This window comes from Procambarus clarkii, chromosome 60 (assembly GCF_040958095.1).
Source record: "Procambarus clarkii isolate CNS0578487 chromosome 60, FALCON_Pclarkii_2.0, whole genome shotgun sequence".
In the NCBI taxonomy this organism is placed as follows: Eukaryota; Metazoa; Arthropoda; class Malacostraca; order Decapoda; family Cambaridae; genus Procambarus; species Procambarus clarkii.
Window position 1 is genome coordinate 7,622,100 of NC_091209.1, and position 19,334 is coordinate 7,641,433.

The following is a 19,334-nucleotide window of genomic DNA, read 5'->3' on the forward strand; positions in this document are numbered from 1 at the left end:
TCCTACCATCAAAGGTAATCTTCACAACCCGGAGGGGTTGACGGCGACTACCACGAGGGGGACGAGTAAACGTGTCCACCTGGGGAATAGAATGGCCCTGGGCAGCGAGGATATGTCGAATATCGTCGTGGCAGTCGCGTAGGTCCCGAACACCGGTCGCAACATGGGGCGGGAGCAAAATAGTGCCAACACTGGCATTCAACTGAACGTTCTTCGAGACCCGAACGGGGGTCTCGCCAAGGCAGGATAAGGCAGCCAAGCGGGAAGCAGCATCCTGAGAAGGAGCAGCAACGACACGCGTACCGAGACGAGTGGGGTTAAAAGTAATGGAGGCATCCACGGAATCAATGAGATGTCGATGAAGGGAGAAATCGTCAGGAGGCGCAGAATCAAGAGGGAGGAGATCAAAATATTTGGCCCACGAAACGGGACCAAACAAGGCTTGATAGGTAGCAGAACTGGAAGGAATCGAGCGAGGGCGGCCGTGACGAAGACGGCGGTGAGAACCCCCAGAGAGAGAGGGGTTAAAAGGCGCAGTAGTTACAACTAGAGAAGGAGCCACGCTAGGGGACGAGGTAGTCACCACTGGGGGCTTGGGGCTCGACCCAACCACAGAGGAGGGAGGGGAGCCAGGGGAAGGAGTCAGAGAGGCCAAAGGAGGAACAAGGTCGGGGCCCAATGCAGCGGAGGCTACAGAGCCCGGTCTTCCAATACGGACCGACTCGGGGGCTTGGTCGCCCACCCCACGAGCCTGAGAAGGTAAACCAGAAGCAGCCGAAACAGGGGTTATCATCATTACAAAAAGAAGAATTCATTCACGAATGTGCCCCCACACCCACCATGGAGCCACAATTAGAGGCACGACACCCAACAAGAAGCTATCGCCGATCTTGCCGAGGCCTCCTAGGGGTGCGTCGTGAGTATACGCCCCACAAACGCCACCTTAAGAAACCGACAGTCTGTCGAGATCGGGTTCAGTGACGAAAGGGGGATTGACAATAAAAGGTTCCCCTCGCTCTCGACGTCGGGTACTACAGTTCTACGGGTGCAAGAGTATGCCTCCTCAAGCACCCGGGCGTCAAAATAGAAGAAGTCCAAGGGAAGAACCAGAACGAGCAAAAGGTCGGCAGGAAACGGCAAGCAGATAGGAGAAGAGGGGGGAGAAAAGACGAAACAGAAGGAAAAGGAAAAGATGCCCAGCAGAATTGGAGAGGACGGCAGCAGGAGCACAAGGCTAGAAAAGGACAGAGGACTGTCCCAAGGAGCATCACACTCTGGCAGCTGCCCACTAAGCCCCCACACGGCGACAACGAGCTGAGCGGAGAGGGGGCCATGAGGGGTAAAAGAATGGAAATTACAATTATATATATAAAGGAAAATAATTAAACAAATTAAAACAAGTTGAATTTAAGGATGTGAATAAATACAGTATTGCTATTACATAATTGTTACACTGCTAGGAAGGTATAAAAGTAGAGAATGTGCCTTGTATGAATGAACATGCAGTATTTGCAGTACAATTCAGCTCCTTAATTGAAGCCACATATATTCAAGGTTAAATTTTGTTTAGCTTTCAACAAGCTGGCACATACAGAATCAAAAAGCACTTGATATGCTCTATACATTCACAAGTTTTGATGTCAGATAAAAAAAAATATATAAAAAATCTTACAAGAGCAATAATGCTAATGCAGGAACAGTAGATTATAGTATATTACTATATGAAATATAACCTTTTCTATCAATAACATTAATAAGAATTATTTGTGATTAATTACAAAATGTTTTGGAGATTTTGGAAGACATTTAGGATTTGCTTCAGTACCAATGTCTGCTGTTGATGACTTTCCTGTAGTGTGTTCAACAATCTTGTCTTTTCCTCTCTACACTGCTGGCTATACTGTTCCAATAGTTTCATTATTCCACCTCTTTTGGATTCTTCACTTTGATCATCATTAGAGTCAAATTGGATATTTGAATCATCTGGTTCATCAAAACCACTTTCCCCAAATTGAATTTCTTCTGATTCTGTCTTTATATTTAAGTAGGGTGCCTGTAGTACTGATGGATTAAAAGTTGTTTTAGACTTGGGCAAGGCAGGTTTATCACGAGAATGAGACACTTTCATCTTTTTTTTAGCAGTTACAATATCTGGATGAACTAATATCCTGGGAATATACATGTGTTTAAGGCCAGATGGTATTACGAAGTTAGCGGGATAATAGAGTTTAAGCAATCGAGATGGAACAATTCCTTTTACAGTTCTGCATTCAATCAATTTTGTTCTTTTACCTTCTTTAATACTTATTATCTCTACTTTCACTTTATCTTCTTGTGAATCACTATCACACTGTAAAATATATGTAATTTTGTTTGATGGGCTGCTGTTTGAAGATTTTATTTCTGTGGCGGATGTAAATCTGTCCTGGTCTCTATCAGAGACTTGTTCCTCAACTTCTGTACTTTTTGGAGAGTTTTTATCTAATGAAGTTCCTGTTGAATCCACAAAATTTGATTCTTCCTTCATATCGATCATAGTTGAACTAACAACTTCCTCTACCTCCCACTCTCTTATTTCATCAGTTGAGACTTGTACATGACGCTTCTTTGGGACGGACTGCTGCAAGACATTAATCTGAACATATGAGACCACATTTCCTGGAGCACTTTTGCTTTTAGTTTCTTGCAAATTCAGTTTACAATCTGCCAACTCGGCCACATTCTTTTCATTTATTTCTAACTTTCTTGAAGACACTTTTGGGGTTTGCTCCTTATTTACCAACTGTGGGGGTACTTTGGTTTGTATTTTTTGTGGTTTTGTTGCCTGAACTGGCAGCTTGAATTTATTTGTCTGACAATCTTGTTGCTGCTCAGTGTTTTTAGAAACTCGGACAGTTGGATATAAGTAAGATGGTTGGGGATCTAGCATACAAGGTGCTAGTAAATAGAGAAGATTAATTTGCTCAGTAAGTTGCTTGTAACCACCATGCTTGAATGTTGCTACAAGATACTGCCACTGGTCCTGGCACCGCAAAGAGGTTTTTTCAAACCCATTAGATCTTAACACCTCGCTGGCTACAATTGCCATGGTTTTTCCGACTGACTGTAAGTTCCGAGGCTGAAGTTCCCAATTAATGGCCGTCTCTGTCAACAAGTACACTTCTTCTACACTCCAGTCACAAACCTGAGAAAAGATACATAAAATAGTTAATAGATAAACAGCCATTAAGAAGAATGATGATGGAATCAGACCAATAGTCACCCCATTACCAGGGCAGCTGTCAGAAGCATCCAGACGCTGCTACAATGTTTCAACCACACCAGCTAGTTTTGGCATTCCTCATGAATGAGAAGCAGCAGCTCATGCAGTACGAGCATACATTAATGACTTCTCAAAAACTGTCGGAAATAATATGATTTCACCTGTTAAGAGAGATTGTGTTAGAAGCAGTTAAACCATGCTTTCTTATTCTCTTCAACCTTTGTTTCAGCCAGACACAGCAAGGTGTCGACATTGTTGTTAGGAGAAGCATAAAAGTAAATTCTGCAGGTGTTCAGCAAAGGGATTCTCTTGCTCGTCTCCTCTTCTGCATGGCTGAAGAGGTTGACACAAGCAGGTTGACCAGCAAGCTCAACATCTGGGTCCTGGATGATGGCACAACGGCAGGTACACAAGAGTCGCTGCTAGAGAATCTTTAGCTGGTAAATCTTTTTAAAAGGTAGATTGGAATTGCCCTCAATCCTTCAAAGTGCAAAATAATTTGATCTAACCAATCGATAATAAATGCAGTAAGATCCATTTTACTAGGAGCCTTAACTTCTGGACTGCACAAACATTACATGAGAATTCCTGCATACACAAGAAATTAAATTTAATTTTTTCTTCTAGTACTATTGTTAAAATGCATGCCCTGACTATGTGAAATTTAAGCAAAAAATTCAGTCACTTACTTGGCTATTGTGGAAAATTTATTTCAATGTTGGATAATGACTAAAGTTCTTCTAAATTAATCCCAACAATTGCCTTTGTTAATCACATTAATTATTAATGGGGCATGGATATAGGTAACCACAACAATGTAGTGCTTAATGTTTGTAGTATATTGGGACTAATGTATATAGTACTATATACATATAGATATGTATATAGTACATTCTCACAAGGTCATATATTAAAACCTGGATACTGAGGTTGAAAAATGCAACTGACTCTTTGGTGTTGCATCATGCTAATGCACAATAACAGGGCTGGAAAGAGAGGGAGGGAGGGGTATGTGGGGAGAGGGGAAAGGGAGATTCAAACATGATGAAAACATGTGACAGTCAGTCAGCTAGGTAGTTGACCAGTGAGTCAGGCTGGCCAACCAACTAGCTCTGGCTAGCAACTAGCCAGCAGGCTGGCCAGTAAGCTAAAATTGTGAGAATCATCCACTCCCTTTCAGATGACAACCAACTGTCTAGAACCTAAGCATGCTTTTCCTGCCAAAATGATTATATACTCACCTGCTTGTATGCCGGCCTTTGACCTGGCGGGCACTTTTTGTAACATGTTTCTAATGATGGAATTTAACTAGAGCATAAAGTGTGCATGGGGTAGGAGTGAAACCCAAAGCAATGAATGCTGTCCGGAGGATATTATAGAATATAAATGTTACAGGATTTGGGAACACGGACAAACTAATCCTGCCTCAAATAATTATATAATTAATCACTGCTAGCAGAAATTATTAACATCCTTTTCTGCTAACTAACATCCCCCCCAAGCCATGAAAATGTTAAGCACGGGTAATGGTGGGGGATGTAAGAATGCTCAAAGGGAAATATTCGGTAGTTTTCTATTTCTAATGAAAAATGGGTATAACCGAAATGGTTGGTGCAAAATTTGCAAGGAGTCCAAAGACATTCTTTAGGAGGATATGAGACTGTAGGCATGTGGGGGGAAAGGGGGGTTACAGTAGAAGCACAAGAAAGATGGTTTGCAAAGATAATTGTTAAACAGATGCAAAATGTAGGCGAACAAGTGCATGTATTATTTGAAGGAATAAACTGAAGAAATAACTATGTGCTCAACACACAAATAAGTGCAAGAAGATATGTATAATTTACTTGATTAAAAAAAGCTTATTTTATAGTAAGATTACTGAACTGATTTGTTAACCATTTATTCAGAAATGCTTGACCTATAAAAAAATCATATAAATGATTAAAATAATTCAATTATTGTAATTTCTTTACAAATGAATAATATCTTAGGTTACATAACTAAGACTTACAGACTGCCATCCAGGAAGAGGCACAGCAAGAAGTCCATAAGCAACCATTGGAAGGCTGTGGTTCTGCCACTGGTCATGTAAATTTATTTCGTTGGGTACTATTGTATTATCATATTCATCATCTTGATGAATATGATGAAGCTTCACCATCAGATACCATATCCTGCAACATTAATTTTAGATCTTAGTGAAGAACTCCAGTTCCAATAAAAAAAACAAAAAACAGAATTGAATGAAATTAAATGCCTCTTTCTGGTAGAGCCCCAGCCGCTCCCTGCAGCTATCTTGCTGATGGAGCTGCTGAGGTGACCTAGCATGCACTCCACGTTAATGGGTCATATCAGTTTAAAAAACATGCCCTACCAGAGCCAGAATCTGGCCCAACTGGCCCCCTCCCAGAAGCAGAGAGACCGAGTGACAATTTGTCCCGCCACCGGGAATGCATCCAGAAAGGCAGAGAAGCCTTACAGACAATGGAAGGGTTCATAGAAAACGAAGTCTTGAAACCACTAAAGAACTCTGTAAACAATTCACATGAACCAAAGGGATTCACACAAACTAGCACGAAACTCATAAGCACCAACCACCACCACCAGGCGGCCCAGCCCCTGAGCTCAGCAGACTTCCCTACTCGGTTCTGAACCTGATGAGCAATTCATCAAAAAACCAAACGAACCTGGAAGGGAGTGAGGGAATTGGGTAGCCACTGGGGCTCTACCAGAAAGAGGCATATCATTACATTCAATGCTAGGTTTATAGGAGAGCCCCCTGGTAGCTCCCTGAAACCAATTATTCATAGAGAACAAGAACAGGACTTCTTGGAAGAAGAGGCATGGACAAAGCAACAAAAGACTAATTTGGACTGGGAGCATTAACTAAATACGTGGCCACCAAATTCCTGTTAGAATACCGAAATCCCCAAGTCTGAATATCAGCCCAGGATATGCCAGAGAAGACCGCTGCCGAAGCCATATATTTGCAAATGTCACTGGCCCAGGACATAATGACACTGCAGATGACTTGGAAAAGGCGAGTATTGGAACAGGAGACCAAGCAAACAGGGTCAACCAACAAGATATGATAAGTTCTTCAACAAGATAAGAACCAATGGCCCACAGATAGTGGCAAAGAGCTGTGACTGGACAACAAATGATGCATCCATGGCCAAACCCCCCAAGCATCATCACCAAAAGAACCCTCCAGAAACCAGCCAACTCATTTGGCAGAAAAGAAGGCTCCATACTAACAAACTGCCCACCAGGGCAATAAGAACAGAACCCCTGCCTTTATAGACATGCCTGAAGCTTCCCAATCATACAAGAGCCAACAAAAACAAAGCCTTGAGAAAGACATCACGAACTGAAGAGCAAACCATAAACCGAGGCAAGGAGAGAAAGACCAGGACAGCTCAGGAGCAGCATGAGCCAGCTGGTGGTGAAAAAAAATCACAACACAACTACCTGAATGGCAATGAGGAGGTCTTGATGCTGAATGCAATCAACAACGGCTCCTCTAATATCAAATGATAACAGGTGACAGAATTAGACACGAGATGTCGACCAAGAAACGGTCAAGACAAAAGAAACAGGATGACCCTAACCGAAACCGAAGACAATGAAGGGACAGTGGTGAAATGAGTACCAGGCCATCTCATACTACTGCTGCAAATAAAGACACTGGTGGGACAACAAACTAGCCATCTTCTTGCCATTCAAATGGCAATATTCCAGGTTAAAAAACACCCAACATGTAGAGGAGAGAAGTTGGACTATTTTAGCTTTGAATCATTACCACTTCCAACTCAAACCAATGAAATACGAGAGCATTTTGTAAGGTTTGACAGGCCCAGTGATATAGCTCAAGGAGCAACTGAGTGGCCTACCAGAAAAAGGTGTTTGATATTCAATGCTTAATCTTTATGTAGCATTTCTCCAAAGTACTTAAAACTTTCTATCTCTTCCAATATTACTTTCCCTATTTATAACCTGAATTACTTTATATTTTGATAAACAAATGAACAACTGAATACGTCTTAGCAAACACTGAAAGAACATTACTTACTGATGAGGAGGAAAGGCTGGAGTTGTGAGGCAGAAGTGGTCATTAAGGTACTTCGACAGGGCCACCAACAGTGGTCTTCGGGGAACACTATGACAGAAATTACCTTTTATTATGCTTAATCCTCTAACAAGCACTTCAAGAACTTTATTTTCATCCATTTCAATCTCTTGCCCTCCGAGTGGTTCTGTTGACAGTATTCCAATTAGAAAAACTTAAAAATAGCTTCGAGTATAAATTTAAGGCTCATTACTGAGCAAGCCATACTGTCACTCCCTTAGGCAATACCCAACTCATCCCCCCCCCCTCCCCAGTGGGATATAGTGAGCTCCATACAGGGTCACTATGACCTCATCCCCAATGTAGCAGGGACATTTTCATATGCTCCAGCTGTATTGTAGATGGGAAAAGATATTCTGGAGTAGTCTCCCTTCAACACAGAATGAACTCAAAAGGTACAATCACCTACACACACACAAAACCACCTCCAAGCACACTTTGATTTTAAGAAATCTACCTAGTAAACTGTGTGCACTGTTAACTGCTAGTTGACAGCCTAGTTATTGTTTCCACCCATCACCAGGTATAAGCAGAAAGCAATTCTGCTTTCCTGGCCGGGGAGGATTTACTGGGCGCAATTCCTTAACTGTAGCCTCTGTTTAACGCAACAGTAAAATGTGTACTTGGATGAAAAAACGATTCTTTGCGGCAGGGGATCGTATTCCAGGGACCGTAGGATTAAGGACTTGCCCGAAACGCTACGCGTACTAGTGGCTCTACAAGAATGTAACAACTCTTGTATATATCTCAAAAAAAAAAAAAAAAAAAAAAAAAAAATTGTAACAATCCTGCCTCATTTAACAACACTTCCCAGGAAAGACTCTTGAAAGGTTACAACAAATGGAAGGGCATGGGAGTGATTCCATGCCTGAATCGCCTGCTCAGGAAAGAACTGTTGGACTAACTCAAAGCATTATTTCTGAGCTTAAAGAACTTGGTGTTCCTGGGCCCTGGCTCCCTTGTGTGCCTTTGGGGCTTGTCTCTCGGCTGGGTATCTATTCTTCACCTCGGTTCCTGTGGTGCTCCCTCCTCCCAGGTCAGTGCCCTTTTATTTTTCTTCTCTGTGAGTAGATAGCTTCAGGAAGCTATAAGGGGTTCCCCCCATCCCCAGAAAACCAGCGGTGAATGTAATGAAAAGCCAATTTCTGTGAGAGTCCCGGTTGCTCCGTGACACCTTCCCTCCTTCCAGGTCGTAAGGGGGATTGTTCACATTTATCATAGAACTGAGGGTCGAGTAGCTGGCCGACTGGGAACTGCCCTCCACCCCTTCCCTTTATCAAATGAGCTTGCGCTAGTTTCAAAAGATTTTGATAGTTTGTTTACACTGTTTATGGAGTTCTTTCTGCAGTTTTTGAGGCTGCGGTGTAAACTGATGCCAGCAGTGATATGTTTTGTCTCACTGACTTTCTGAGTGCCCAGTGGTGGCATAAATACACACAAATGTCACCACTCCTTGCACCTCTGAGAGGAGGCCAGGAATCTAGACGAGTCAGGACTAGAACCTACTTGCTCTAATAAAACAAGAAATTGATTAAAAGAAATTAGATACATAAAATTAACGAGTTAAATGATCATTGCCATATTATTGTCAATATACCTACCATATTAGACCAGACTGCTACTAGGTAACAGCCCAAGGGACCCGATTCACAAGGCAGTTACGCAAGCACTTATGAACCTGTGTATCTTTTCTCACCCTTTGGTGACTTTGTTTACAAGTATTAAACAGTTAATGAGCTTTGAAGCACCAGGAGGCTGTTTCTAACAATAACAACAGTTAATTGGAAAGTTTTTATGCTTGTAAACTGTTTAATAAACGTAACCAAAGACGTCAAAGATTGAGGAAAGATGTACACGTTCATAAGTACTTGCGTAACGGCTTCGTGAATCTGGCCCCAGGTCATTCAGAGTTCCCTCATGAAACTTCCCAACAAATCCTTCCATCACACATGGAAGAAGGGAACGAAGCAGATGCAGACAGCTACAGCAGACCACACCAGACAATGTAATTTCATTATCATACATACAGCGTACTTGATTTTGAGGAAGGGTGGCTCAGTGGCTCCCAAGCTAACTCAAAACAGTGCCTCTGAAGAGGACTCCTGAATTTATGAAAAAGGACCAATTAAAGAAAATATAAATATATTGGCAAAATATTAAAGAAATTAATCATGATCTTATTGAGACCAACATTGGAATATGCAGCAGATATATGGTGCCCATATTGCAAGAAGCACATCAATAAATTGGAAAAGGTGCAAAGATATGCAATTAAATGACTTTTGGAACTAAGAAACAAGAGCTATGAGGAGAGGTTAGAGGTGTTAAATATATCAAAGCTAGAAGATAGAAGAAAAAGAGGAGATATGATCACTACATACACAATAATAACAGGAAATAACAAAATTGACAAAGAAGAATAAAAAAACTGCAACTTCAACAAGAGGACATAGGTTTAAACTAAGAAAACAAAGCTGTAAAAAAAAAAAAAAAAGAGAAAGTTCACTTCTGCAAACAGAGTGGTAGAGGGTTAGAACAAGTTAAGCGAGGTGGTAGTGAATGCCAAAACTGTCAGTAGTTTCAAAGCATCATATGACAGAGTACTGGGAAGACGGGACACACCACAAGCGTAGCGCTCATCCTGTAACTGCACTTAGTCTGACCCCAGGAGTAGAAGTTCTGAAGCTGACCAAACAGAAGCCAGGTACTGTACATCATGGTTAGGGTGTTTATTCCAAGTAACAACCATTTGCCGTGTTACCTCTGGGTGCTGAATTTTCTTCAAGCAGTTGGATGCTTTGTTGCACTTATACTTTCTAGTAAGGATTTTTTCTTAGTTTTGGATTTATGACTGATCCCAAAACTCCCATTTTGCCTCGGAGAGAGATTCTGGTCCTGGCGCCCAGTAGGCCCGGGGTGAGTCTTGGAGGCCGGGTGCATCTCCCTAAAGCCTGGCTGGACCAGTGCACAACTACAGGGAGTTATTGTGGGGGGCCCCTCCCAGAAATAAAGAATATATGACCATAAATAGGACAATGTAGAAATGTTTGTCAACTTTTGTAAACTCGGCCATGCCTTGCCCACCCAACTTCATTTATCAAAAGTTTGTTTTTCTTGCACTCAAGTACATTTGTTTTCAAACATTTTGATAATAAAATGAATCTTCTAACTATGAACATGTTTATAAAAAGAAAATGAGTTTAAAAATGTCTTGAGTAAATTTCTTGAGAGGGTAGTTAAATTTAAGCAAGAAAACAAGCAGAATGCCACATCAGCAAAAAATGTTAGTTAAAGGCATTTACTTATGTCAGTAAATACGTGGTTGCAAACACTTACCAGGATCAAAGGTGTGATTTGTCTCACTAAAGTCAAAGAGAGATTTCATCTTGAAATAAAAGGGTGGTCGTCTTCGGGTTCTTATGCTACAATTCTTGTTGTGTTCTGAAGCTGCCAGATAACCGTTATACAGCTGCTGGAACCTGTTCCGGCAACACTCATCATGGCGTGGATATCCACTAGCATTCATCATCATGCTCACCTGTCATTATGCTAAGGTTAGGTCAACAATTATGATATGCTAGAAGTTTTTGTATCTATATTTATACTGACAAAAATAAATATATAAAAAAAATAAATAAATGAAATCAAGGCAAATACTGTACACACTTTACCTGCACTTAGGGGAGGTGATTGTATGTGTGAAAAGTGAAGCCAAGGAAGAAAGATGGTATTCTTTGGCAGTCCCCCACCATTATCACAGCTTTATCAGTGATATTTTTAAAGAAAACTTTGCACTTTTCCCCCCCATTTTGCACACATTTCTTTTATTAGAGAACTAGATTTAGGCATTTAACATACCAAACTCGGCAGCAAGATAAAACACACAGGCACCATTTTCATATTTTGCTACGAGTTCTTTTTCATATCAATCGTGGTACTAACTTTCTTTTTGCTTGGCTCTTATCACTAACTTTCTTGGCTTCCATAGTGACTTATTTACACTAAGAACATAAAAAATATACAAGAAAACACAAGAATGTGTAGAGGAGTCTGGTGATGTACACTGAACAACTGCGACTGGGAAAGACTCATCTGGGGCGTATGTTTACAGTCGAGTGCCAAACAAAGGGGCGACTACCGAACACGAACACGGCATTCGAGTGCCTTACTAACATAATGTATATTTGTTTACCTATAACAAGATCAATAGCCATACTCTGCAGCGTACATAGTACAAATACAGTACTTACCATGTCCCAATCTATTTTCACTTGGCCTTGCCACAGTTCCCTGACTGTGAAAAGAAGCTCTAACGTCTCACCTCGACTCCAATCACCGCCCTCTTCACTAGCCCACCACTCGTCTGAAAACATTACATTATACCTATAGATCACTCACTCATTCTCATAATATGGAGGGTTAGGTTGTTACTGATTAGGCTTAGGCCTAAGCCATAACAATTATAATAGTTTGTGTAAAATGTGTGAATTTTAATTTCTTGTATTGCAATATTAGTATTGAGTAGCACAAGAAATTCTAAGGAGATTTTGATGAATATTATTTAAATTGTAAGTTTCATTTTATGTAAATAAAAAAGTTAGAAAACTGTATTGTAATAGTGGTGCAAATTATTAATGCCTAGTTAGACATGGTGATGTTGCCACTTTTCAACTGTACTTTTAAGTGAGGTGTCTCGAGCTTACCATAGGAAACTATTATGTAATATTAGAATGTCTTACCCATAGGTTGTTTAATATGAAATATAGAAGTGCTTGTGACTAGCTAGGAGAGTTGATAGATACTGTATTTAATGACAGACATTGTCTATATCTTGAGATGAGGTTATCTTGAGATGATTTCGGGGCTTTTTAGTGTCCCCGCGGCCCAGTCCTCGACCAGGCCTCCACCCCCAGGAAGCAGCCCGTGACAGCTGACTAACACCCAGGTACCTATTTTACTGCTAGGTAACAGGGGGCATAGGGTGAAAGAAACTCTGCCCATTGTTTCTTGCCGGCGCCTGGGATCGAACCCAGGACCACAGGATCACAAGTCCAGCGTGCTGTTTCCCCGGCCCACCGGCTCTCATAATGGAGGGATAATGTAGATGTGGCAACTATTAGGAGGAACCAAGCCTGCAACTTGTTTCTTGGTAGCTTTTAAATCGGTAGAAGTAGAAAATGATTGAAGGCTGGATGTTTCTGCTAATTGTCACTATGACATCCTAAGTAGACTTATCTGCAGAGAACCCGCTGGCTCCCTGAAGCTATCTTGCTGAGATCGCTCCTCCTGAAGTGTCACATCAGTTGCAGAAGTTCTGTTTGGCCTACCAGGAACCAAAGCCCCACCAGGAAAGCATTCAGAAAGACGGTGAAACTTTACAGACAGCTGGAGGGTTCACAGAAAAAGAGGCTTCAAAAGTGCCACACAACTTGGCAAATGACCGAAATAAAACAAGATTTACCCAAATCCACCTCAAACTTGTTAGTACCTATCATAACCTGGTGGTGACAAGCGGAACTCCTAGAATTTTATATTCATCAAAATGAATAGGCTGGCATCTAAGGCTATGACAAAGCCTTAGATGCCATGGAAAAAAAATAAAATGCTGATGACATATACACAGATTTTGCCTTCGACAAATGTGACCATGGTGTTATTGCACACAAAAGGAATTACTGGCAAGGTAAGCAGATGGATCTTTATCTACCTAACAAAGAGAACCTAGAGTGTAATAGTCAACCAAAAAAGATCTGAATCATCCACCGTGAAAAGCTCAGTTCCCCAAGGTACAGTACCGTACTTGCTCCGGTACTTTTCCTCATCCTCAAATCAGACATAAACAAGGATACAAACTATAGTACTTTATCATCTTTTGCAGATACAGCAACACTAGAATTTTCACGAGAGTAGGCACTACAGAGGACACGGCAAGTCTCCAATCCGATGCTAATGATGTCTTGCAACGGACCACAGAAAATAACACTGTTTAATGAGGATAAATTCCAGTTACTGCACAATGAATAAAACATCAAAAACTACATATAAAACAAAGTCAAACCACACTATCGAAAAAAATCAATGTAAAAGTTTAAGTTGTACAGTTATTGTTTCTGAAGACCTTACTTTTAAAGGATGCAACAAAGTTGCTGTCACAAATGCAAGAAAAATAACACGTTGGATAACAAGACCTTCAAAACAAGAGATGTCATGCCATTGATAATACTTTTAAGATATTTAAGCCATTAATGCTATCTAGAGAGAAATATTGTTGAAATATTTCTCCAGCCCAATTCAAAGCTGGAGAAATTGCTGACCTGGAGAACATGCAAAGATATTTTATTGCTAGAATCCACTCAATAAAACATCTAAGTTATTGAAACTAACTATAAATATTAAATCTATATTCCCTAGAGTGCAGGCGGAAGAGATACATAATAATCTACATATGGAAAAATTAGAAGGACTGGTTCCAAAACTACACACTGAAATAACACCACATGAGACCAGAGTGCATGGCAGGATGTGGAAAATAGCCATACTGAAAAGTAGAGTTGGAATAGGCACGCCGAGAGAGAACTTGATCAACACTAAAAGCCCAAGACTTTTCAACACTCTTTCCCTACACACACGGGTCATACCTGGCCGACCTCTCGCAGTGTTCAAGAGAGAGAATTTGACAAGCACCTTCAAAGTGGTGCTCCAGTCTAACAGTCAAGGAAAAGCCCCTTGGCCTCAAGCCAAGTCCCAGCCATCCTTCATCTTCATTTATCCTGTCTATCATGCTGGTATCAGTGTATACTTGGCATTTAAGGGGATTCTCTTGAAGGAACCATCAGTGATAAAGATAGAAATTGAAGATAGCAAATATATAGGTAGAGGACAAACAATGTTATCTTGAATATTTTAAGATATTTGGTATATAAATTGCATAATTACACGTAAATATATGCATAATAATACTCACCTCTAATGTCAAAGTCAGCATCATGGCATATGAATGGGATCAAAATGCTTTCTACAAGCTCTTTACATACTACAGTTTTAGTAGCCTCTTCTAGACCTATACGAGCATTGAAAGAAACAACACTCTTGTATTCTCGACACAGCTGTAATACGGCAAAAAAAACAAATTGTCAAACTTTGCATGCTAATTTTAAACAATTTGAATATTATAGAATATTTTACTTATTTGCACAATTTAACTACTATATTCAAGAACTATAGAACCAGTTGTGGAACCATATAAAAACAATAAATAATTAATATCAATCAACCTAAGTCAATATTTACCTGAGAAAAGCGTTCCTGACACTTGTTTGGATCAACTTTATAATGAGTACTTAGTCTTGAAGCTACCTCCTTCCATAGCTCTTCGCTTATTAGTACGCCCTCAAACTCCGCAGAATCATGACACAAAAGGCGCCATTCTTTAACTGTATTTAGCATAATGATGTGATTTGCTTCAGTCCAGTGAACAGTTCCATATTCTGGAAAAAAATTCAATATAAAATGATCTCAAGTCTCAACAGAGAAAGCAATCAAACCTGAAAAACACAAAACAGAAGAGAGAAAGGTTGCTATGGCTTATCTGTGGACAGAGGAGGACGTGACAGTCCAAATGAAGAGACACTCAAGAGCTGGGTCAGATGCCAAAGCACAACAATGTTACATTAGGGGCTTGTATGTGGTATTTACGATGAGTAAATGAGTAGATGTGTGAGGGAGAATTTACTAGAATGTTATTTTGGAGTAAGAGATCACTCCAGGGAGCCGGTCGGCCGAGCGGACAGCATGCGGGACTTGTGATCCTGTGGTCCTGGGTTCAATCCCAGGCGCCGGTGAGAAACAATGGGTAGAGTTTCTTTCACCCTATGCCCCTGTTACCTAGCAGTAAAATAGGTACCTGGGTGTTAGTCAGCTGTCACGGGCTGCTTCCTGGGGGTGGAGGCCTGGTCGAGGACCGGGCCGCGGGGACACTAAACGCCCCGAAATCATCTCAAGATGACCTCAAGATAGCCTCAGACTTACAAACATTGCAACAACTCATAATTACTGGGTTCTTTGGCTTCTGCATAGACAACGGAAGTCTGTGAGGCTGGCTAAGTTTAGGTACTTGGAAGGGTTGAAATGGCTTATACATACATTTATGCCATTATGGAGTAAAAATGGGGGATGGGACTTAGTGAATTTTGTACAGAAGAGTCTAATGGTTGGAAGAGACGAGAGTAGTACAGAAAGCAGCAGCCCATCAAGCCTAACCTCAGAACACAGGTGGGTCGTGATTCTGTCCTCCATCCATTCTGGATGACATTCACAGACACCAAGTGAGAATGTGAGTGTTCTCAGTATATTCCCTGAGTAAAAGTTAATCAGTGCACATGTGAGCATGTAGCATTCCATTCATACCACCACAGTATTTAGATATGAATTGGGCTGTGTAGTTAATAGTTCGAATTATGCTGGTGGAGGTTGAGTCTGAGGGCCCTGTAGGAGGCCGAGTCTGAGGGCCCTGTAGGAGGCCGAGTCTGAGGGCCCTGTAGGAGGCCGAGTCTGAGGGCCCTGTAGGAGGCCGAGTCTGAGGGCCCTGTAGGAGGCCGAGTCTGAGGGCCCTGTAGGAGGCCGAGTCTGAGGGCCCTGTAGGAGGCCGAGTCTGAGGGCCCTGTAGGAGGCCGAGTCTGAGGGCCCTGTAGGAGGCCGAGTCTGAGGGCCCTGTAGGAGGCCGAGTCTGAGGGCCCTGTAGGAGGCCGAGTCTGAGGGCCCTGTAGGAGGCCGAGTCTGAGGGCCCTGTAGGAGGCCGAGTCTGAGGGCCCTGTAGGAGGCCGAGTCTGAGGGCCCTGTAGGAGGCCGAGTCTGAGGGCCCTGTAGGAGGCAGAGTCTGAGGGCCCTGTATGAGGCCGAGTCTGAGGGCCCCCACTGATTTGTTGAGTCGGTGAAGGCTCTGGTGAATTAAGTTTAAGGTAAATTTGTAGAGCAGTGAATTATGTTTTGTGGAGAATATTGACATTTGTGTGTGGTGGGTTATATTGATGTAATTTATCTTGATGTTTAGTGTGGAGGTATTTGGTGGACAAGAATGAAATGAACAAAGTGTGATTGATTCCTCACTACAGTACTGTTTTATCTGTTATGAAGTAACCTCGGTTAAATACATAACCCGAGAAAAACAAAAGGGCTGCAGTGTCATTATCTCGTATGTCGTCTTACTGGTTGGTAACCTCCTGGTGATCTAGGCTGCCACCTTGGTGTTTCCAGTGACTTTCAGAAAGTTTGTTTAACCAAACTATTGTTTCCCATATTTTCTTAAATTTCTCATCAAGAGCAGCGGTTTGTTTTGTTTCAACTGACTTTCTTTGTGGTTTCCTTGCATTGAGGGCAATCTGACGCTCCGAGTAAACCAGATTCTGATTATGGGATTTAACAAGGTAGGACAAGTCTGCGGGATGTGGTATCGTATCTTGAGATAATTTTCAGGGCTTAGCGTCCCCACGGCCCGGTCCTCGACCAGGCCTCCTTTTTGTTACACAACCCCAAGAAGCAGCCCGTAGCAGCTTTCCAACTTCCAGATACCTATTTACTGCTAGGTGAACAGGTACATCAGGGTGAAAGAAACTCGGCACATTTGCTTCCGCTTCCACCGAGGATCGAACCCGGAACTTCAGGACTACGAAACCCAAGCGCTGTCCACTCAGCCATCAGACCTCGTGTCAGGTGGTATATGAGGGATTCTGCAGCACCTACACCTAAACACAAGAAGGCTACTCAAGGGGCTGACACACACACAACATAATAATCAAAATATACATAAATTACAAACTGTAAATAAACTGTGACCACACAATATAGAAATTATATTTATTATTATCGTGAATGATATAATTACTGTAGAGGCAGGATAGTTCTAATATAGACCACTTTGCGTGTGTATCCAACATACTTGTTTACTATGGAGATAGTAATAGTTTACTATTACCATTATCTCTAAATACTTCCATATATTAAATGACAAAACATACTTGTCTGCACTGTTTTATTTGTAACAATCTTCTTTCCTTTATTCTTGAATATTGTTGGCTGGTACATTAGACTTGACCCCCCTCTCTCTGCAACAAATGATGATGTTATGACATTATTTTGCATTGTTATTTGATAGAAATCAACCCATTTAATCATAAAGATTTATATATATAAACAAAATACAATAATAAAATATAAATTATTCTTTGATATTCATTTAACATTTAACAAGATGAATGTTACATTCATCTTTCAAAAAAATATGAAGGAAATTTTTAGTACTTTAAACTTTTATATAGAAGAAAATGTTTTTGTGATTGTGAAAAGTAAAATATCTGTTCAATAAATGCAAAAAAATAAAGCTTTGAATGTGATGACGTTCCCCCTTTCTAGTGAACCCCCTCTGCTGCTCCCTGAACTAAAGCACTGGAGCCACCAAGACTTGGGGATCACACCAGATCTCTGAAACCCACTCCAGCTGGCTGCGAGCCCGGACCAGAACCTGGCACTCTACACACAATAAGATGAGCTTGGAAATCAAAGATCAATCCAAAACCCAAGAAAACTTGGGGGGAAAAAAAAAGTAATGATAATGAATGAAGCATAAACACACAAACTGGGGTTCATTCTCTACAAACTAAAACAGGACATAAAACACAAATAACAACCTGCAATCGAGTTCAGTAAGTCTAGGTGAGGCCCAAGAATGCTGTCAAACTGTTTGTACTCTCCCTCCACTGATGAATCTTCTATAGTTTCTGCTAATATACGAGCTAACTGAAAAGCACATCACATGTTAACACATAAAGGAACACATTATATTATTCATAGTTAACAGTTATCTCCATGAAACATGGCAATCACAATAATGTAGCTGAAAATTATACACCCAACCCATACATCTGAAAAGAAAAGTGTGATGACATTTCCATCCATCCTAGATGACTTGGCGAGTATCCAAGACAACTTGGTAAGTATCCTAGATGACTTGGCGAGTATCCAAGACAACTTGGTAAGTATCCTAGATGACTTGGTAAGTATCCAAGACAACTTGGTAAGTATCCTAGATGACTTGATATGTATCCTAGACGGACCAAAACGTTGTCACTCTCCTTTCTTTTCAGATTCCAGATTTGTGAGTTGGGTTTGTAATCAAATAGGTATGATTAACTGAGTGCATAATTAATTATTACAGTTTTAAAGCATTGCATTAACAATGCATTAATTGAGATTTAATTTGGCTGAATTTGTTAAGCTATTTACAGGAAAACTGATGAACAGCAATCTCATGAGAGAGAGAACATTTCTAAAAGACAACATAGGTGTCGGTTAAGTCAATAATAAATTACATAAAAGTAAAACAACAATTAAAAGTAGAGCAGAAGTATAAGTATTATTCTAGAGGATGGTGACAACCATTTACTTCCATATACCAGTACTTACATATTTTACAGGTGGTGGAGGATGAATAAGAGCAGAACGTTTAATGCACATTTTAAGGTTGGTCAACCAGTTTACCATAAAATCTCTCCGAGCATCATCACAACCATCCATGATTGCCTCTAATCTTGAACAAGCCGTAGACAATATCATCTTTCGTGTCTCTTCTGATTCTAAATGAGAAAAATTAAGCATTGCCTTAATATGTATCATCAAATGTACCAATAGAATGTAGAGCATGGGATTCATGTAGAGCATGGGATTCATGTAGAGCATGTACCAATGTAGAGCATGTACCAATAGAATGTAAAATAGGGATTCTATGTACCATAGAATCCCTATTTTGTGAGAATGCATTCCTGGAGCACTAATAAAACTGAAGTGCTGTATAATATTGCATGTAACAATACAAATTTTTATGGAAAAATAAGGTTGTCTTTAAATGTAGAAAAGCTTTCAAAACAAGCAACTCAGTTACTCCTTTAGGCA

General features: G+C 40.8%; 1 protein-coding gene across 4 annotated transcripts in view; it reads right to left on the bottom strand.

Moving 5' to 3' along the window:
* Window positions 1-1,391: 1,391 nt before the first annotated feature.
* Window positions 1,392-19,334, bottom strand: part of LOC123766909 (uncharacterized) — a 61,564-nt gene continuing 43,621 nt past the window's right edge. For all 4 annotated transcript variants that reach the window (XM_069307426.1, XM_069307427.1, XM_045756391.2 and 1 more), the window contains 10 exons: window positions 18,849-19,018; window positions 18,074-18,182; window positions 17,405-17,491; window positions 14,682-14,878; window positions 14,356-14,497; window positions 11,642-11,754; window positions 10,728-10,929; window positions 7,335-7,518; window positions 5,274-5,436; window positions 1,392-3,184 (listed from right to left, as the gene is read on the bottom strand). In XM_069307426.1, coding sequence (XP_069163527.1) covers window positions 1,775-3,184; window positions 5,274-5,436; window positions 7,335-7,518; window positions 10,728-10,929; window positions 11,642-11,754; window positions 14,356-14,497; window positions 14,682-14,878; window positions 17,405-17,491; window positions 18,074-18,182; window positions 18,849-19,018 — 2,777 coding nt within the window. In that variant the 3' untranslated portion in view covers window positions 1,392-1,774. The remainder of the gene's footprint in view (window positions 3,185-5,273; window positions 5,437-7,334; window positions 7,519-10,727; window positions 10,930-11,641; window positions 11,755-14,355; window positions 14,498-14,681; window positions 14,879-17,404; window positions 17,492-18,073; window positions 18,183-18,848; window positions 19,019-19,334) is intronic.